At 37.1% G+C, this 22,553-nt stretch overlaps 1 protein-coding gene across 2 annotated transcripts in view; it reads left to right on the top strand.

Annotated features, from left to right (window-relative positions):
• LOC101888008 (GTP-binding protein Di-Ras2) overlaps nt 1-21,854 on the top strand; it is a 161,020-nt gene extending 139,166 nt beyond the window's left edge. For both annotated transcript variants that reach the window (XM_059125767.1, XM_059125766.1), the window contains exons 6-7: nt 19,973-20,087; nt 20,276-21,854. In XM_059125767.1, the coding sequence (XP_058981750.1) occupies nt 19,973-20,087; nt 20,276-20,351 (191 nt within the window). In that variant the 3' untranslated portion in view covers nt 20,352-21,854. The remainder of the gene's footprint in view (nt 1-19,972; nt 20,088-20,275) is intronic.
• The last annotated feature ends 699 nt before the right edge of the window (nt 21,855-22,553 follow it).

The following is a 22,553-nucleotide window of genomic DNA, read 5'->3' on the forward strand; positions in this document are numbered from 1 at the left end:
AGATTTTTGTAATGTGGGCTGCTGCAGTGAAATAAATAAAGAGAGTGGGTTAAATTTGGTTTTAACTACCGTTCATTAGTTAAGGAAAGGAGTATAAAATGGAAGAATGTGAATAAAAGAACCACTTTGCATATTTTTTAGAAAGGTCTTCTGCTTTGCCCATTCTCATCCACAAATACTCCCCGCCCCTACAGATCTAAAGAGTGACCGACCCATCAGTTCACCTCAAGAAAACTTTCTTGTTTTTAATTTCTTCGCCTTGTCTTTAAATGCAAGTTCAGCCCTACAGGTAATCAGCCTTCAGCTTTTAGGTCCTCAGACTTCTGGTCTTCAGACTTCAGCCCACAGGATTCCAGCCTAAGGTTTTCAGACTTCAGGTCTCCAGCTTTCAGACTTCAGGCGTTCAACACTCACTTCAGCATTCATCATACCTATCGCCAGCCTTCAGGCCTTTAGATCTTCAGCCTTCTGGACATCAGTCTTCGTGTTTTTTTTTTAATGACTTTACATCGTCAGGCTTCCGTTCTTAGTCTTCAGCCTTACGATTTTAATCTTTAAAGGTTTTAGGTCTTCAGTCTTTGGGGCTTAAGCCTTCAGGTCTTCATTTTAAGGTCCTCTGTCTTCAACTTCAACCGTCTTCAGCTTTTAGCCTTCAAAACTTTACGTCTTCAGTCTTAGGTTCTTAAGCCTTAAGGTCTTCAAACTTTAGATCTTATGACTTCAGATCTTCAGCCTTGAAGCCTTTAGGACTTAAACATTTAGGTCTTTAGCCTTCAAGTCATCTGCGTTCAGGTCTTCAACCTTAAGACGTCTTGCTTTCTGATCGTCAATATTGAGGACTTAAGGTCTTCATGCCTTCAGGTCGTCTTCGGTCTTCAGGCTTTAGGACGTCATGTCTTCAGCCTTCAGGTATTAGTCACCATGTACGACTTAAGGTCTTCTTCCTTCTTGAGTTCAACCTTCAGGTCGTCAGTCTTCAAGTCTTTAGTCTTCAGGATTTCTGATCTTCAGCCTTTAGGTCTTTAATCTTCAGATCAAGCTTTAGGTCTTTAGCCTTCATTTCTTTAGATTTCAAACCTTTAGGTTTTCAGCCTCAATGTTTTCAGTTTTTGGACTTCCGTCTTTAGTTTTCGGACCTTAAGCCTTTACGTGTTCATCGCTAGGTCTTTTTCCGTCATATCTTCAGCCTTGAAGCCTTCAGGTCTTAAAGCTTTAGGGCTTTAGGCTTCACGTCTACTCCGTACAGGTCTTCAACCTTAAGGCCTCTTGCCTTAAGCTATTCAACTTTCTTGTTTTCAACCAGGATTTCAGGTATTCGCCCGCCCACCCCTTCAAATCTTAATGGTGGCCGACCCATCAGTTTGCCTCAATAAAACTCTCTTGTTTTTCATTTCTTCGCCTTGTTTTTAAATGCAAGTTCAGCCCTACAGGTAATCAACCTTCAGCTTTTAGGTCCTTAGACTTCTGGTCTTCAGACTTTAGCCTACCGGTTTCCAGCCTTCAGGTTTTCAGACTTCAGGTCTCCATCTTTCAGACTTCAGGCGTTCAACACTCACTTCAGCATTCATCATACCTATCGTCACCCTTCAGGCCTTTAGAACTTCAGCCTTCAGGACATCAGTCTTCGACTTTACATCGTTAGGCTTCCGTTCTTAAGCCTTCAGCCTTCGGGTCTTTAGTCTTCAGCCTTACGACTTTAATCTTTAAAGGACTTCAGGTATTCGTGAGCATTCTGGACTTCTGGACTTCAGGTCTTCAGCCTTCAGGCCGTCAGTCTTCAGGCCGTCAATTTTAAAGTCTTCGGCCATTAGGATTTCTGGTTCCCACCCTTTAGCTATTTAACCTACAGATCAAGCTTCAGTTCTTCAGCCTTCAGTCCTTCAAACTTCATTTTCTTCAATATTCATATCGTTAGGACTTTAGCCTTCATGTTTTCAGTTTTGGTCCTCCGCATTCCTTTAGCCTTTGGATTTCAACCTTTAGGTCGTTTGCCTTCATACCTTCAGCCTATTCTCAGCCTTCAGGTCCTTCAGCCTATCCTCAGCCTTCAACCTTAAGGCCTCTTGCCTTTTAATCGCCAGCATTCAGTACTTCAGGTCTTCAGCCTTTTGTTAATCAGTCTTCAAGTATTCATCCTTACGGACTCCTGGTCTCCATCTTTTAGGTTTTCAACATTCAGTTCCTCAGGTATTCAGCCTTCAGGTATTCGTCAGCATTCAGGTCTTAAAGTCTTCTGTTCGTAAGCCTTATGGTCTTCAGCCTTTAGGTCTTCTATCCACAGATCAAGCTTCAGTTTTTCAACCTTCTGATATTCTGCCTTCAGGTCTTCAGCCTTCATGCCTTTAAATCTTGAGCTTTAGGTCTTCAGCCTTCATTTTTCAGCTATGAGACATTCAGGTCTTCAGCCTATAGGTAGTCAGTCTTCAAGTATTCAGCCTTCAGGACTTCTTGTCTTTAGCCTTTAAGGTTTCAGATCTTCAGGTATTCGTCAGCATTCTGGACATCAATTACACAGCTTTCAGGACTTTTCAGTTCTTCAGCTTTCAAGTCTTCAGCATTCATTCATTTAGGTCTTCGGCTTAAGATATTCAGCCTTAATATTTTTAGCTTTCAGACCTGCAGGTCTTCTGCAATCATGTTTTAAGTTTTAGGTCCTACGTCTTCAGTATTCGGCCCTTAAGCCTTGAGGTCTTCCACCGTCACATCTACAGCCTTCGGGTCTTCTGCCTTCGGGCTTTTAGTCTTCTTATTGTCAACTTTCAGTTTTCAGCCCGGTCATTATCCCTTGAAGTATACAGTCCTCAACCCTTTAGGTCTTTCTTTATAGACTTTTCTCTCATTTCCTGGCCCTTCATTTCACCCTGACCCTCCAACTTGTCTTCAAAGACTATCTCTCCCGCCGGTCATCTACAGATATTCCCTGACCCTCCATCCCGTCTATGGAGACTCCCTGAACCTTCGTCTTGTCTATAGAGGCTCCCTGACTCTGTAGTTTTTCTATAGAGACTCCCTGCCCCCCAGCTCGTTTATAGAGAGTCCGTGGGCCTCTCGTCTTAGAGATTTCCTGATCCTCCAGCCCGTCTATAGAGACTCTCCGACCCGCCAGATCGTCTATAGAGACTCCCTGATCTTCCAGCTTGTCTATAGGGACTTCCTGACCTACCAGCTCCTCTATAGAGACTCCATGACTCGCGTGGTCGTCTGTAGACACCCCGTGGCCCTCCCTTGAGCAGCTCTCGTACCCTCCAGTTCGTCTATATGGATTTTCTAACCCTCCATATCGTGGCAAAAGACATCCTGGCACTCCAGCTCGTCTTCGCTGAACCTTCAGCTCGTCTATGAGATCTAATCCCTGGCCCCTCGCCATATTTATGAGGGATGTCTGGCGCTTAAGTTCCCCCCTCCTAAAACTCCGATGTAGCTGCGAAATGGATAATTTAATAATCATTTGAGTTTGGTTTATCCTCAATACCACCCCACTTTTATTCTCCCTCCTGGAATAGTTTCCTTTGCAACTCCTTAAAAAAGGGTAAACAATCATTTGCAAGTGATGGTAATTTTGTTGTCGGTGGTCGGTCGGTCCCATGAAATTGTTTGCAAAAATTGTTAACACATTGTTTTTATTTTAGTTTTTGCTGTTGTTGTAGTTGTGTTTGAAAACTTTCGAGTCTTTGTTGGTTGGCACAGAACTCAATAAAAGTTCTATGCAAGTTAGTCGAACTACTGTCATGAATACAAAATGAGGCAATCACTGCAAAATGAAAGAGGGTCGGAGGGGGAAAAGGAGAAAACGATTGCCATAGGTTTTGAAATGAATAATAAGTTCTTGTGAGAATGGGACATTAAGAGCGTTAAGTGAAATTTGATTATCGGTATGACCTTTCTTTTGGCGATGATCCTTTAGCTAATATTATTATAAGTTTTTAAAGAGTTTATAATTTCTTTTGGGGACAAACCAATTTTTGAATGCCTCTCTTGGGAGCCTCCTCATTATTTTAATAATAATTTAATGAACTGGGCGGAGTTCAAATTGTGTTGTTGATTTTAATACATCGAAAAGATTTACATTTAAAATTTCGTCATAAAATAACCCTACCATCTCTTGAACATTTTCTTTTCCTTTATTTTCCAAGAAAATTCAAAACCATTGTCCGGAGTTATTTAATGAAAGCATTCCGTTTCTATTTTCTACCATCAACTTGTCGTGATGTTCTCTCGTCCTTTGCGGTTTGTTTTTCATGCACGACCAGCATTGTTGACCCAGTTAAATACCTCGAAGACATTAGCTGAAGGTTAAGTAGAAAAATTAATTAAAAAATGGAAATTATAAAAAAAAAATATTTAAAAACAATCTTATAGAAAACAAGTAAGCAAAGACTACAGTCGTACGGAGCCGACCATGTGATACCCTACAACACTACAATATGTTAGAAGCCCCCTTATGTCCAAATTCATTTTGGAATATTTCGCTCTTCATCCAAAATGCTAGAATTCTTCCCTGTCCTTAACTCTCTTCTCAGGCGTGTCGATTGGCTTCAATTGTATGCTCAGGATTTTTTTTCTGTTTTTGGGTCGTTTGAACCCCTAAATATTTTGCGATCATCTCCAGAAGCAAGAGGGTCCTCCGTTTCAATTAATTTAGACTGCTTCCCTATATGATTTGCTTGTCTATGATATTTGGCTATATTCGTCAACGAAATCAGCTTAAAAAAATCCAGAAGTTCGCCTTTTGTGTATTTTGGATTTCGCCTGTAAGTTATTTTCAGCCTCACACGCTGCCCGAATGTTGGTCTGCGGTATTTTAGACCATTCCCGGCGAAGCGCTTGCTTGAGGCATTTTTTAGTGCCAATCTTTTTTGGATTTTGGAGGCCATTGTACGCTGGAAATGAAGCGAAGAACCTCATTTTGTAATCATTCTTGGGTGGCGCGTGCTGAGTGCGATGGTGCTGAGTCCTGGTGGAATATCCAAGGTCTGCGGCCAAGGCTTTAATACACCCTCCAGAATATTTTCGCGATAATATTTGGCATTAATTCTGATGCCACGGTCGAATAATACAAGCGGAGAGCGACCATCGGCTAATATGGCGCCCAACACCATCACAACGGCCGGCGCTTGAGTTCTGGCGGGCGACCGAAGGTGCACATTTTCAGCTGACCTCTTTGGCATGTAAACACGATCATTTTGTTTGTTTACAAACTACTGGACAACGAATGTTTTCTTATTCGAGAAAACCAAATTCGGCAATTCACCCCTTTCGGCCAAGCGAAACAACTCTTTAGCTCTTTTGAGTCTATTTTCTTTCCGTTGCGGTGTAAGTTCTTGCACTTTTTGGAATTTCAATGGCTTTACCACAATATTTGCCGAATTTCAATATTTGCCGAATGGAATATTACGTTCAGCTCACGAGCCAGTTTTCGGCCACTGCGAAGCGGTTTCGATCAAGTCGCTTCTTTACTTTTCGAACCATTTCTGCTGATGTTGCTATTTTCTTCCGTCCTTCCGTCTCTTCCATGACGTTGGGCTACGCTACCAGTATCACGGTAAAGAGCGATGGTACGAGACACAAAAGATTTATTCACATTAAAATGCTGATGTGCTCCAACGATAGCCACTTTTGGTTTTCCAACCAAATATAAAGAAATCACACTATCACGCTTGAATTCCATCACGAATAACTTTTTTTCTGGAAAATTCTCACCAAAAATGCTTTTGTATGCTTGTAAACACTATAATGAGCTGTCACTGGAATAATTTTAACAGCTGTCGGGCGAGTGGCTTAGAAATGACAGCAGCCTGAAGTTGGTTGCAGTTTTTTCATCTCACCCTGTATTTCGCTATATATATCCGATATATTTACTATCGGCATCTACGTTACGGTCAGAATGGACCTTTTCATATATTTGTGATTTCTCCGGGATTAAAAATATTCGCAGTTTAATGGAAATTTTGACTTTAATTTACCATAAATGTTATGGCCTATTTCACCCACTAAATATGGCCCGATAACCATCAAAATTGGAAGACGTCTTCCCAGCCTAAGTTCTATTCCCATACTAAGGTCCGCGTCGAATTGCGACCTGTAGAACAACCCCAAAATCAGAAAAATTTTCAGGTTTTGGTCCATTTCAACCCCTAAATATTATGCGATCATATCCAAAAGCAATATGCTTCTATTCTGCCCCTAGCTGCACCTCCATTCCAAATTTCCATTGAAGATCGGGTAATAATTGCGACATGTAGAGTGATTACAAATTAACATGGACAGACAGACACGCGGACGGACGGGCATACATCAGCTCGACGAGATAGGAAGATCCAAATATATATTTTCCTATGTGGGAAACCAATATTTCCAGGTGTTACATAATTTTTGGCCCAATCAAACTTATAATACCCCCAACACATGGTGTTGTAGGGTGTAAAAATTAGCCTTTCATGTTGAAATTTTTATACCCTGCAACACTATGGGGTATTATAAGTTTGATTGGGCCAAAAATTATGTAACACCTGGAAATATTGGTTTCCCACATAGGAAAGTATATATGGATCTTCCTATCTCCCCGATCTAAGTCGATCTAGCTATGTATGTCCGTCCGTCCGTCTGTCCATGTTAATTTGTAATCACGCTACAGGTCGCAATTATGGCCTGATCCTCATGAAATTGAAAATGGAGGTGGGGATAGGACCATAATAGAACCCTATTGTTTTTGGAGTTGATAGCACGATATTTAAGGGTTAAAATGGGCCAAAAATTTTCCTGATTTTGCAGTTGCTCTATAGGCCACAATTAAGAACTAATCGACGCGGAAATTTACATGGAGTTAAAGTTTAAGACTGGGCAGAGGCCTACCAATTTGCTCGGTCATCGGACAATATTTAGCGGGCTAAAAAGACCCTAACTTTTATGTAAGAAAATAGGAAAATTTCCACTAAACCGCGAATATTTTGTAACCCCAGCCAAATCACAAATACATAAAAAAGTCACTCCTGACCAATGAAGTAATGCTGATAGCCAAGAAATCGGATATATAGCAAAATAGGAATAATATATATGTAAACGAAATATATCTTATTTATTCTCCTTATAAGTCAAGAACCGCGGGATGGTCTCTAGCCAGAAAAGTATAAATCTAGGAAATTCGCGAAAAAATATAGCAATAAAAACTTAATATCTTTTGTTCAATTTTTTTTAATTTTTTTTCATATTTTTTATCGCATGCAATTTTTTCAATTTGACTTACAATTTTGAATTAAAAATTTTTCTAAATTTTTACACTCCTCAACACTACGCTTTGAGGCTATTATATGCACGTCGCAATTATTTTCCGATGCTCACGAAATTACATGGGGTAGCGCTAGGGTCAGAGTCAAAGCCTATTGTTCTTAAGATGTACATTTAGAGGTTCAAATGGACTAAAAATTTTTAATTGTTGTAATCTTGTAGTCGCTCTGTAGGCCACAGTTAAAAACTAATCGACACGGAATTTCGCATCAGTAGAGGGTTAGGAACAGGGAAGAAATCTAGAATTTTAAAAGACTATTGGGTTATATTTAACTATAGAATGGACCACAACTTTCGTGTGAAAATTGTTTTGAATACAACACGATGGAGTGCGTAAATATTGGCCTAATTCTCCGAGTCAAAAACCTAAGGGTAACATTTGGACCGGGGTTTTTGACATTATTTCAAAAACGAAATTTTCCATAATGGATTTGGATATAAGGAGACCTTGAACATATTCTAGTGTTGTAGGGTATCACATGGTCGACCCCACACGGCTATAGCCTTTGCTTACTTCTTTTCATTATTGTTTGCTGTGGGTTTTCCAAAGTTCCCACAAAAGACCTTTTAATTTTTATATAATTTTATATTTAACTAGCTGGCCCGGTCCGCCTTGCCGGCCCGTACTTTTAGTCTTTAAAGCATAATAAATCACAGATCTGACTTATGTAGGTGGCACAATTTTGATTATAAGTAATGACTTGATTATGAGTAATGACTCCATGACTAAATATAAATTAATATTCATGGCAAAAGTTATAATTACGGTCGGTTTTAGATATTTTAAATAGCCTGATCTTATTTTTCAGCTATAGGCTTTAATTTGAGTGTTAAATACCTATATGATAAAGAACATCTATAATAGCCCCATGTGAAAATTTAGCTAAATTTTTGATATTGTAAAAAGCATTCAAATGAGCTATAATTTGAAATTTGTATTTTCAACGTTTAAAATCCCGTACTGCGTGGTATTCAGTTTTGTCCACCTCATACTTGAAGGCAGAATGTTGTCAGAATAGCCAAAAAATTACTCTTTTGTTCCGATTACCGTAAGATGGGCATTTATTGTTTGTCATTTAAATTGTGCGGTGGAGATCCAATAAAGTTACTTTATAATTTCGTATTTTTTTTTCATGTTTATGCCACAATTTCCGACTGAATGAGTCCCAGATTGACATTTCGGAGTGTATTTCATATAGACGTACATCCCAAATCTACGTTCCCAACCAATATTCTCTTGGGGGTTACAAATTCAATAGAATACCAAATTTTATTTTCTGACCACACATTGGTTGGGAAAGTGGACTTGGGGGTAGACCAATGTGGGGACTATACTTAAATAAATTCCTATGAGGATAATTATCTGTCATAAGAACAGGTTTTCTTCCCCCTTAGAAACAAAGATGTCAAAAAAAGGGCCAAAAAATGATAAAGTGACCAAGACCCCGAAAATATCTTAAATCATATGATGGTGATACCAAAACGTGATAAATTTTTGCAAAGATGGTTTCTTCTTAAATTATCAACATAAGCTAAAATTAGTACGAAAAATAGGGTTAAAATGTAGAATATACTTGAAATCGGGTTGTTCCGTTATCGGGGGTTATGACCCGCCAAAGCGATTAAAGGTATCTTGAATGTTTAGGTAGAATTTCTATTTTGCGTTCTTTATAGTCGGTATTTGACTGATTGCAGTCCCAATGTATTTTGCATTTTGCGTTCTCATTTGACAATTTATTGTCATATAAAAGAAGCAGGTCCACTTTTTGAAATTAACCCCATATCGCTTCTTCGGTAATTTTTGTTTGTTTAAATGTGTTCGCATCTTCCAGCTGAAGCACGATGTAGGTCCTGGAGTAGAAAGCATTTAACATCGTATTGCGCCCTTATTTAATTTTTAATATTATTCATTCAGAATTCAAACCAATAAAAAAGTGTACACTTCAATATAGAAAAAAGAAAAAGAATCTTCAACTGGTTCGCTGATTTTTTCTTGCGGCAAATTTTTAAAGGTCCTTACTAAGTTTGTCGGTAGAATGTACTATTATTTTGAAATTCGATTCCATTGAAAAATTGTCGATTTTTCCCGATTTTAGAATTTTCATATAACGCGACAACGGATAAAATTGTTATTTATAGATTTTATGTATTACGAATAAATACATAAAATCTATAAATAACAGTTTTATCCGTTGTGGCTTTATACTACCCAAAAAAACCTACACATTATATTAGAATTCCAAAAAAAAAAAAAAAAAACAAAAAAAAAACACTACAAATGTACATTCGAAAATAGTAAGTCAAAATGGAAAAAAATATGCAATATAAAACATTACTATTGTACATTTTAAAAGTCAAAATGAAAATGTTCAAATTTTACATTTTTACGCGATTTTTTTGGAATTTATTCTTTTCTGCCAAGAAGCAATTCTGAATTTGTCTAAATCGTTAAAATCAGACCGGCGGTCTTTATGCTATAAGAGTAGTAACTAACAAAACTTTCTTTTACATATAGAGAGATAGATTTAAAAGTAGGCACGTTCCTCAGCCCCTAAATAAGTACTTAGGGTTGGATGGAAAGCCAACAGCATCTCGTGTACTAATTCTCAAACCGATATCTTCACTATTTTGGCAAATATAAAGATTTTAGATAAATCGTAATAGTGGGCGTAAAAGGAGTCGTGGTCAATATTTTTTTCTTTAAAAACCTAACTCGGGGTATGACGAACGTTTGTACAAAAAATTATGCAAATCGGTCCAGCCGTTTCCAACTGATTCCGTTACCAACAAACAACAATTGATTTTTATATATATAGATTTAATTATAATGGAATTACATTACCAATATTTTAATATATCGTTGAAAGAAAGCAAATATACGCACCCCCACACATTAACGCAGTGCACACAAAAAGCAAGCACCACCACACACACACTCATGCATGTCATCCAACCCGCTGTGAACATCTGCCATCAATGAAATTTACCACCAAAGATAAAAAATTGCATTATGGTTATAATTTTTGCAATTTCATTACACATTGATTAAGTAATGGTAGCCGAGAGCAGAATCCAGTATCCGGTTAAATCCATGGCATAACTGATGCAACACCTTCTCCCCCCCCAAACCAATTGTATAATGTTGGGAACTGCCGTTTGCATAACTTTTCCAGATGACGACGATGGTGGTGGTGGAAGAAATGTTTTTAAGTAAAGAAATTAAAATTTCGCGATTTCTTTTTGGGCGAAAGTTTGTTCAACCATTTTGCATTGAGCAAACAGTTGATGCATGCATGGCAGGATTTCTTCACTGATTCTCGTGCTATGTCTGTTTGTGTGGCAGCGGATGGTGTGCAATATAATGAAAATCCGGAGTTGCTGCATTAAATTATAAGTACATATGCAACATTATCAATACATACATAAGCACATGTACACATGTATATAATGAAAAGCTCCTTTCAACTGAAGAGGAATGACATGCAAATCAATGCCAATGATAATTAATGGAAAATAACAAAGAGAGAGAGAGAGAGAGAGAGGGGGGATATGTTAAATAATTAAATATATAGCATTAAAAATATTTAATGTAAGTATTAATTACACATGTAACTTGAAATACAGTGTATCAGGTAACTGGTGGGCTGAATATTTACACGGCAGTGTGACCTGATGTTTCAAAATATTTAATACATTGTCTCACAAGTTTAGAATTGATGAAGGATATTTTTTTGCTTTTCGCAGCATTCAAAATATTCCTTTTACCAAAGAAAACAAGTTAAAAAGCAGTAAGTTCGGCCGGGCCAAACTTTGAATACCCTTCACAATTTGGAACGAATTTGGAAATTTTCAAAAAAATAAAATCCTTAAAAAATTTCCCATTTCGAACTCTTAATACGTAAATTGAAACAATTCCGGTGAATAATGACGCTAAAATCATCAAAATACCGAATTTTGGGAGGTACTGTTATTTGGGGGCTATACGAAGACGTGGACCTGCATAGACAATTTTCTGTCATAGGCTGTAGTATCCATTACGAATATCAAATACCAAATTTGAAACAATTCCAGTAAATGATGTCGCTCAAATCATCAAAATATCGAATATAGGGAGGTACTAATATATGGAGCCTATACGAAGACCTGGAACTGCATAAGCAAATTTCTGTCACTGACTGTAGTTGCCATTACGAACTCTAAATACGTAAATTGAAACAATTCCGGTGAATAATGACGCTAAAATCATCAAAATACCGAATTTTGGGAGGTACTGTTATTTGGGGGCTATACGAAGACGTGGACCTGCACAGACAATTTTCTGTCATAGGCTGTAGTATCCACTACGAATCTCAAATACCAAATTTAAAACAATTCCGGAAAATGATGTCGCTCAAATCATCAAAATACCGAATATAAGGAGGTACCGTTATATGGGGGCTATACGAAGACGTGGATCCGCCCAGATAATTTTATGTCATAGGCTGTAGTATCCATTACGAATCTCAAATACCAAATTTGAAACAAATCCAGTAAATGATGTCGCTCAAATCATCACAATACCGAATATCGGGAGGTACCGTTATATGAGGGCTATACGAAGACGTGGACTTGCCCACATAATTTTCTGTCGTATCCATTTCCAACTTCAAAAACCAAAGTTGAAACAATTCCGGTGAATAATGTCGCTAAAATAATCAAACTACCGAATATCGGGAGGTACCGTTATATGGGGGCTATACGAAGACGTGTACCTACACAGATTATTTTCTGTCTTAGGCTGTAGTATCCATTACGAACTTCAAATGCCAAATTTGAAACAATTCCGGTGAATAATGTCTCTAAAATCATCAAAATACCGAATATCGGGAGGTACCGTTATATAAGGGCTATATGAAAACGTGGACCTACATGGCCCATTTACGAACTTAACCTGCCTACTGGAAAAATAAACATGTGTGCAAAATTGTAGCCTTCTATCTCAACTCGTTCGAAAGGTAGCGTGATTACAACACACGGACAGACAGACGGACAGACAGACAGACAGAAAGACGGACATGACTAAATCGACTTAGAATTTTACGCTGATCAAGAATATATATACTTTGTTGGGTCTGACATGAGTATTTCGAGGAGTTACAAACGGTATGACAAAGTTAATATACCCTCCATAGTATGGTGGAGGGTATACAAATGTTTCTACAACTAATAATTGTACGGTACTACAACACTATGTGTTGGGGGTGTTATACGTTTGTTTGGGCCAAAAATTATGCAACACGACGAGATAATGGTTTCCGACATAGGAAAGTATATATGGATCTTCCTATCTCGCCGAGCTGAGTCGATCTAGTTATGTATATCCGTCCGTCCGTCTGTCCATGTAAATATGTAATCACGCTACAGGTCACAATTGTGGCCCGATCCTCACGAATTGAAAATGGAGTAAGGGTTAGGGTCAGAATAAACCACCCAGTGGCTATCGTTAGAGCACTCCAGCACATAAATGTGAATAAATCGTTTGTGTCTCGTACCATCGCCCCTTACCGTGATACTGGTATCGTAGCCCGACGTCAAGGAAGTGGACGGAAGAAAACAGCAACATCAGCAGAAACGGTTCGAAAAGTAAAGAAGCGATTTGATCGAAACCCACGTCGCAGTAGCCAAAAAATGGCTCGTGAGCTGAACATATCGTAATATTCTATTCGACAAATATTAAAAATGAGCTTGGAGTAAAGCCATTGAAATTCCAAAAACTGCAAGAACTTACACCGCAACAGAAAGAAAATAGACTCATAACAGCTAAAGAGTTTCTTCACTTGGCCGAAAGTGGTGAACTGTCGAATTTGGTTTTCTCCGACGAGAAAACATTCGTTGTCAAGCAGTTTGTAAACAAACAAAATGATCGTGTTTACTTGCCAAAGAGAACTCAAGAACTCAAGCGACGGCCATGGAGATGGTGTGGGCCGCCATAACAGACTATGGTCGCTCTCCGCTTGTATTAATCGAACGTGGTATCATAATAAATGCCGAATATTATCGCGAAAATTTTCTGAAGGGTGTATTAAAGCCTTGGGCACGCAAACATATTTGCCGCAAATCTTGGACATTCCAACAGGACTCAGCACCATCGCACACAGCACGCGCCACCCAATAATGGTTACAAAATGAGGTTCCTCGCTTCATTTCCAGCGCACAATGGCCAGAAAAATCTCCGGATACCAATCCATTCGACTATTGTGTCTGGACTATTTTGGATAGCAAGGTTGGCACTAAAAAATACCAAAGTGTCGATTACCTCAACCAAGCGCTTCGTCGGAATGGGCAAAAATACCGCAGAGCAACATTCAGGCGGCGTGTGACGGCTTCGTTGGCCGTCAACCTTGGCCGTCATATTGGTAACCTTTTTCGTGGCAAAGGTGAACAATTCGAACAAATCTAAACTTATTCTAAAATTTGATGCTATTTCCGACATTAAATTGCTTTCATTCAAATAAAATTAAAAAAAAATAAATAAAAATTATGGTGTTTGACTTCGTTGCAGTTTTTTATCTCACCCTGAATATTGTGGACCTTTATAAACAATTCTCTTCCGGGGAGTAAAATAGTTACAAAGGACTTTTTGTGTAGAATTTCAGACAATTCCATTGGAAAATATGGCTAAATCACGGGGGCTATACGCTATCGTGAACCGATATTACCCATCTTCGAACTTGACCTGCCTGCAGACAAAAAACAGATCGGTGCAAAATTTAAGCTTCCTATCTTTATTTGTTTTGACTCTAGCGAGATTACAACAGACGGACGGTTGGGTAGGGCCAAATCGCCCTAGAATTTTACGCTAATCTAGAACAGATATACTTTTTTGGGTCCAAAATTATTATTTCGATGAGTTACTATATATGGTGAAGGGTATAAAAATATTTCATGTAATATGTAGTGAAATTAAGTGCATCAGGTAAATGGTGGATTGGTTAGTTACCGGGTAGTTTGACCTGGTATATGGAAATATTTAATACCATATCTCCAGTGGCACATAAGGAAAATTGGTAAAGGATATTTTTGTTTTTCGCTGCATTTAAAATATTTTATTTATCAAAGCCAAAATTATTTCTACAACAAATATCTGTTGATTGCATTTTCTCAACCTCTGCCACCCACCATTTTCCACATAACTCTATACCACAACATTTAAGACCACATCGTTATTCTTTACATTAAAACAACAGAAAAAGTCCCTGAAAACAACCCGTCAACATTTTTTTGGCCATTCGCCACCCAACCGTTTGACATTTCCAAGGGGTTTCATTTGTTTACGAATATTCCTTTATTCCATTCAACATCGCAAGCAAAATTGCTTACCAATTATTTTAACGAAAAAATTAAAAGGTTGCAAATTTCCTTTTTTTTTTTTTTTTTTTTTTGCTTTCGTCAACTGAATAAAGGACAATTAAATTTTTATGTTTCCTTCAACCGTTGCGGTAGTGAGCAGCAGCAATAGAAATTTATTGGAGCATAAAACGACAAAAACAACAACTGCGTAATTGTATTGTGTTAATTTTAAAAGAAAATCGTTGAGAAAACTACCAAAGCAACCTCCCGCGCACACAAACACAGAATTGAAATTAACATTAGATTCGTAGCAAGGCTATTTATTAATGGAAACCACGGAATAATATCAGCAAAAAATCAGTAAGGAAAGGTCAAAAGTCAAGTGGCACCGACTATATGACACCCTACACCACTATGAGTATTAATTAGAGCTCCTGTAGCAAAAAAAAAAGTTAAAAAGCAGTAATTTCGCCCGGGCCGAACTTTGAATACCCTTCACCATTTGTAACGAATTTAGAAAATTTCAAAAAAATAAAATCCTTAAAAAATTATGTTAAAATTTAAAAAAAACGAATATAGCCGTTATATTGGGATCTATACGACTTGGACCTACATAGGCATTGTTTGTCATAAGTCATTACCATATTCAAATTTGAAACTTGAAATAAACGGTGAATAATTTGGCTAAAATCATCAAAATATCGTATATAGGGAGGTACCGTTATATCGGAGCAGCATACACAATATTCTGTCATAGGCTGTAGCATCCATTACGAACTTCAAATACGACATCTCAAACTATTTCGATGGGTATTGTACCTAAACTTGTCAAAATACCAAATATAGGGAGGTACTGGTAAATGGGGCCTATGCGAAGACCTGGAACTGCATAGGCAAATTTCTATCACAGACTGTAGTTCCCATAACGAACTCTAAATACGTAAGTTGAAATAATTCCGGTGAATAATGACGCTAAAATCATCAAAATACCAAATTTTGGGAGATACCGTTGTATGGGGGCTATACGAAGACCTGGACCTGCACAGACAATTTTCTGTCATAGGCTGTAGTATCCATTACGAATCTCAAATACCAAATTTGAAACAATTTCGGTGAATAATGTCATCAAAATACCGAATATCGGGAGGTACCGTTATATGGGGGCTCTACGAAAACCTGGATCTGCACAGACAATTTTCTGTCATAGGCTGTAGTATCCATTACGAACTTCAAACGCGAAATTTAAAACAATTCCGGTAAATAATGTCGCTAAAATCATCAAAATACCGAATATCGGGAGGTACCGTTACATGGGGGCTATACGAAGACCTGGATCTGCACAGAAAATTTTCTGTCATATGCTATAGTATCCATATCGAACTTCAAATACCTAATTTGAAACAATTCCGGTTAATAATGTCGATAAAATTATCAAAATACCGAATATCGGGAGGTACCGTTATATGGGGGCTATATGAAAACGTGGACCTACATGGCCCATTTACGAACTTAACCTGCCTACTGGAAAAATAAGCATGTGTGCAAAATTTTAGCCAGACAGACGGACATCGCTAAATCGACTTAGAATTTGACGCTGATTGCTGGGTCTGAAATGAGTATTTCGAGGAGATACAAACGGAATGACAAAGTTAATATACCCTCCATAGTATGGTGGAGGGTATAAACAAGTTTATATTGGGTATTAATGTGAAGTAGATCATACTAACTATAAATCTTATTTGAATGCGTATCATGGCTTTAGAGTAGCCACAATTTGGGAAATATATCCAAAACTAAATCGATATGACTTCGATAAGATTTATATTAAAACCAGTAAAGAAAGTCTTAAAGTCGGACGGGGCCGACTTTATGATACCCTACACCACTTTGCTAATTAAGTAGAGCTCCACATAACAATTAAAAGTTTTTATGGGAGAATTCAATCATACACGCTATGATTATAATTATAATTTAAAGTTCAAAGGAGTAAATATACCGAAGCATTTGTGTCTTTTAAATTCGGACTTGTATTGCCCATTTGGTGCACAATTAATTTGAAATCGGATGAAGATATATATGGGAGATATATCCCAATCTGAACCGATCTCGATAAAATTTGGCAAGATATTTCTCAGCTGCATTTGATATATTTCCCTAAATATCGTTGTTACGGAGTGCATATTACGGCTGTGGTTAACAAATACTACAAATCGGATGAACAATATATATGGGAGCTATAGCTATATCTGAATCGATTTCATCAAATTTGGCATTTGGGCAAATATTAGACGTTTGGTGCACAATAAAAGGTAAATCGGACAAAGTTATATATGGGATATATATCCAAATCGGAACCGATCTCGATAAAATTTAGCAAATGTATTTCTGAGCTGTATTTGATATATTTCCCCAAATTTTTTTGTTACAGAGTGCATATTACGACTGCGGAGGACAAAAATAACAAATCGGATGAACAATATATATGGGAGCTATAGCTATATCTGAACCGATTTCGATGAAATTTGGCATACTTATTTTGAGGTTTTATCTGATCGTACGTGCAAAATTCCATACTATTCGGACTGATATTACACGTTTAGTTCACAATCGGACAACAATATATGTATGGGAGCTTTATCTAAATTTTGACCGATTATCTCCAATTTCAATAGGGTTCGTTCCTGGGCTAAACAAATAATTTGTGCAAAATTTCATCTGGATAGGGCAATAAATGCGAACTGTACTTTGTTTATAAAAATACATGGACAGACGGACAGACGGACGGACGGACATGCATAAATCGACTCAGAATGTGATTCTATGCAGATCATCAAAAGGAACTATGGATCTATCTCGTTTGCTTTTGCCTGTTACAAACAAATGCACAAAGACATAATACCCTTACCACTATGTGGTGTAGGGTATAAAAATTGTATTGGAGCAATAGATATACGGGACCGAGTTTCGCCAAGTGGAAAAATTTAGCTGAATGTGAAATAATCGATCAAATTTGGGCTGATATTACATATATGGTGGGCAATAATCGTAAAATCGGATCTGTAGAGGATATATAAAAATCTGACACGATTTCGATAAAATTTGGCTGAGGTATTTTCGAGCTGTATCTGATGTTCGAATAGCATTGCTTTAGAGTGGATATTACGCAAGTGAGGGACTTTAATACCACATCGGATAAAACATATATATGGGAGCTATAGCTATATTTAAACCGATTTTCACCAACACTTCAAATATTTGCTTTTGGGGCTGAATTTCGTCAGAAGAGCCATTTGGGCTGATATTAGCAATTTGGTGCACAAAAACCCTGAAATCGGCTAAAGATATATATGGGAGCTATATCGAAATCTAAACCTATCTTGGCAATATTTTAGGCACTTATTTTTGAGCGGTATCTGACAATTGGTACCATTGATATGATTGTTGTGGAGTGTATATTACGCATGTGAGCGACTTTAACACCAAATCGATTTCAACATATATAAGGGAGCTATAGCTATATATCTGAAACGATTTTCAGCAAAAAATTGAAGTACTTGCTTTTGGGCTGGATTCCGTTGGAAGTGCCACAATTCACTCTATTTGGGCTGATATTAGTCATTTGGTACAAAATAAACCTGAAATCGGATACCGATATATATCGGAGTATATCCAAACCTGAACTGATCTTGACAACATTTCAAACACTTATTTCGGAGTTATATCTCATGTCCGGTACCAAATATGATTGTTGTAAAATGCATATTACGCATATGAGGGACTTAAACAGCAATTCGGATGAAACATATATATGGGAGCTATAGCTATATCTGAACGATTTTCATCAAATTTGATGTACTTGCTTCTAGACTAAATTCGGTTGGATGTGCCAACATGCAGGTCATTTGGACTGATATTGGACATTTGGTGCACACTTAACCCGAAATCGGTTGAAGAAATATATGGGAGCTATATCTAAATTTGAACTACCAATTCTTGCCAACTTCAATAGGGTTGGTCCTTGGGCCAAACAAATAATTTGTGCAATATTTTATTTGGATCGGGCGAAAAATGCAACCTGTACTTTCTTTACAAAAATACATTGACAGACGGACGGACATGCATAAATCGACTCACAATGTGATTCTATGCAGATCATTAAAAGGAACTATAGGTCTAAGTCGCTTCCTTCTATATGTTACAAACAAATATACAGACATAATATCCTCCCCACCTTGTGGTGTAGTGTATAAAAATAGAGAACAAGTGAAACGCAAAAAACAAAACATAAACAGGAAATCACGGGGCAATAAAAAGGACAAAGTCAGCGGAACTGATGGCCATGTAAACTACGTCAGACAGAGATTTTCAATTGGATTTTCTTACATAAAATCAGCAATGGGTTTTTCCACGCACAGTCATAGGGCTACAGAGGGTGTATATAATTTGATACGACTTAAACGTGAATCATCCAAAAACCGTTTTAGAGCCTAATTGTTGTACCCTCAGCCATATGGCTACAGAGGGTATATCATTTGATACGGTCAAAACGTGCCTAGTCGTAATAACGGTTTTAGACCCTAGGTCTCTTGGGCTGAATCCGATTCAAAACATTTGAAGTAGATCTAGCAATGTCCGTCCGTCTGTCTGTCTGTCTGGCTGGCTGATGCGCACGATAACTCTCGAAGGAACTGTCCGATTTGGTACAAACTTGGAACATCGTAATATTTTTGACAAACTTAGATCGAGTTCGGAGATGGGCAATATCCGTCAACTCAAAAATGGCTCATTACTGAGCCCGGATTTGTTTCTATAGAAAAAATGGCTCATTACTGAGCCCGGATTTGTTTCTATAGAAAAAAATGGCTCATTACTGAGCCCGGATTTGTTTCTATAGAAAAAAATGGCTCATTACTGAGCCCGGATTTTTTTCTATAGAAAAAAATGGCTCATTACTGAGCCCGGATTTTTTTCTATAGAAAAAAATGGCTCATTACTGAGCCCGGATTTTTTTCTATAGAAAAAAATGGCTCATTACTGAGCCCGGATTTTTTTCTATAGAAAAAAAATGGCTCATTACTGAGTCCGGATTTTTTTCTATAGAAAAAAGATGCTTGCCTCAAATGCCTCATTATTGATTCCTGTTTATTTTTTATAGAAAAAAATGCCTTATAAGAGATATATAATTTTTTTCTATTGGGAAAAGCCCTTAATCTCTGCTGGCGATAAACATGTTTGAGATTTAAAATATTTTAGAAATAAAATTCTAAATGATTATATTTTTTTCTTTATTCAATCATCCATCATCTTCTTGTTATTTAATTCTATTTTTTCTCCTCCCTCTCTCTACCCTGCATTTTAGATAAAAATCGCAATGCCAGTCCATCCATTTCCAGTGATAAGAAATCCAGCCTTGTTGATGCCGTCGATCCAGCCACAGCCAGCAGTAGTGATGCCAAATTGAAGCCAAGATCAAGGTAATTAGGAAAATGACGAATAAGAAAATAAAACAAAAACAACATCAATTACAGGCTGGCATATCTGAAGGATATGCTTGACCAATATGCTATGCTAATTAATTTCAAAATTTTCTAATTTGTTTAAATTTTCTTTTGGAAAAAAAAAACTACAACAAACAAATCAATGGCAACAACAAACAACATAGGTCTCTGATACGACGGGCTTCACGTAAAACAAAGCAACAAATTAATAATGCTTCGGAGGATTGTAATTTACAGTAGACTCGTGAGTTGCGGATGGCGTAAATGAGGATGCTGACGACGATGATGATGATGCTGATAAAAGTCTACAACAACAATAATGGTGGTGGTGGTGATGGCGGTGGAGAGGTTCCAGTATTTAAAATAACTGAAGCAATTGACTGACAATGCGTGCAATGAGGCTCAAAGGACATATTGTTGTTCTTGTTGCCAGTGGATGTTGCCGTGGAGTGTGGAGAGGATGCCAGGCTGCTGGAGTATGGTATAATTAAAATCAACATCCATCAACAGCCGTAATGAAGATGATTTCACTAAACAAAAGATATTATAAAAAAAACGTGCTTTTGTATTTCAAATCTCCCCACGTCTTTGCTCTGTAAGTCTCCTCCTCTTGTCCCCCAACCCCTCCTTGAAAACGACACCACACATCCTGCTGCTCCACCAAAAAGAAAACAAAAAAAAATTACCGATTAGCACAACAATTAAAAACAAGATATGTATGTCGGCAGTTGCAAAGCAACAGCAATAAACGACAGGCAGATAGACACTCAAACACACACACACACACTTACCCCCAAAAATACACAAAACGTTTATATTTATCTTTACATACTCGTATTTATATATAAAATAATAAAAAAACAACAACAGCATGTAATACAAATAGACAACCAAAAAATAAATAAAAAATAAAATTTAATTGTATTTGTTGAAGAATTTGTGCATCAAATATCAAAGAGTAAATCAAAATTGGGTGTGAAGGATAGAGAGAGAGAGAGAGAGAGAGAGAAGGAACCAACTTAACCCTTAAACCACAAAAGTCAAAAACAAAAAGATTCCCCCAGAGGTATTCTTTACAGACATACTCAGACACACATTTTGGAAGGTGAAGAACCTTGCGAAATTTGGGAGCTCAGATTCTGAAAACTTGAAAATTTCAGAGAGAGAGAGAGAGAGAAAGAGAGATAGATAGATAGAAATTGTGTCATGTCTACTCCCATGATATTGTCCTTTGTATTTCAAGGGTTAATTACCGTTCTTGAATAGCTACGGGCAAATAAAGACATTATAGAAATAAAACAACTTTTTTTAATTGCTTACCTAGGCTAGTTAATTAAAGACATATAAAAAATAACAACAAAAACATAAATCAAACAAGAGCGACCAAAACAAAATTTTGTAAAGTTTAGCCAGAGTCTAGGATCAAAAAATGAAAACACAACTAAGATAATAAAATAAATAAAATGTATTTTTATTTTATTAAAATTGAAAAAAAATTGTAATTCAAATCCCATTAAATATTGTCTTAATATTTAATATAATTTGTTTATCTCTTATGTTCATAAATAAATACTGTTACGAAAAATTCAATTTATTTTCAATAGAAAAAAATTGATCCTTAGCCCCTGGGGATATTTTTTTTTAAGGAAAAATTTATATTCATATGTTAAAGGAACATTAATTTTTTTATTAAAAATTAAACATATTGTAATTTAAACCCAGATAAAACTTTTTTTTGGTTTTAATTAAAAATAATTTGTAAAAATTCTTTTGTAGTCATCAATAAATTCTGTTACAAAAATTGTCCTTTCTAGTTTTCTCATTTATTTAAACAATTTTATTTCTCAGTCCAACAATTCAATCTCAGAGACTAAGGCATTTTTATACCCTCCACCATAGTATGGAAGGTATATAAAGTTTGTCATTCTGCTTGTAACACCTCGAAATATACATTTTAGACCCCACAAGGTATATATATACTTGATTCTATGTCGATTTAGCGATGTCCGTCCGTCTGTGGAAATCACTCTAGCTTCCGAACGAAATTGGGGTAATACAATTTTACTTTTGGTATAGTATGTGCCATGAAGGTCCACGTTTTGGTACAGCCCCCACATAATGGTACCTCCCGATATTCGGTATTTTGGAATTGTTTTAAATTTGGTATTTAAAGTTCGAAATGGATACTGCAGTCTAAGACAGGAAATTGTCTGTGCAGGTCCTCGTCTTCGTATAGCCCCCATATAACAGTACCTCCCGATACTACAGCCTAAGACAGAAAATTGTCTGTTTAGGTCCTCGTCTTCGTATAGCCTCCATATAACAGTACCTCCCTATACTACAGCCTAAGACAGAAAATTGTCTTAGCAGGTCCTCGTCTTCGTATAGCCCCCATATAACAATACCTCCCGATATGAGGTATGATGATGAATTAGCTACATT

The sequence above is a fragment of the Musca domestica genome, unplaced genomic scaffold (genome assembly GCF_030504385.1).
Source record: "Musca domestica strain aabys unplaced genomic scaffold, Musca_domestica.polishedcontigs.V.1.1 35, whole genome shotgun sequence".
In the NCBI taxonomy this organism is placed as follows: Eukaryota; Metazoa; Arthropoda; class Insecta; order Diptera; family Muscidae; genus Musca; species Musca domestica.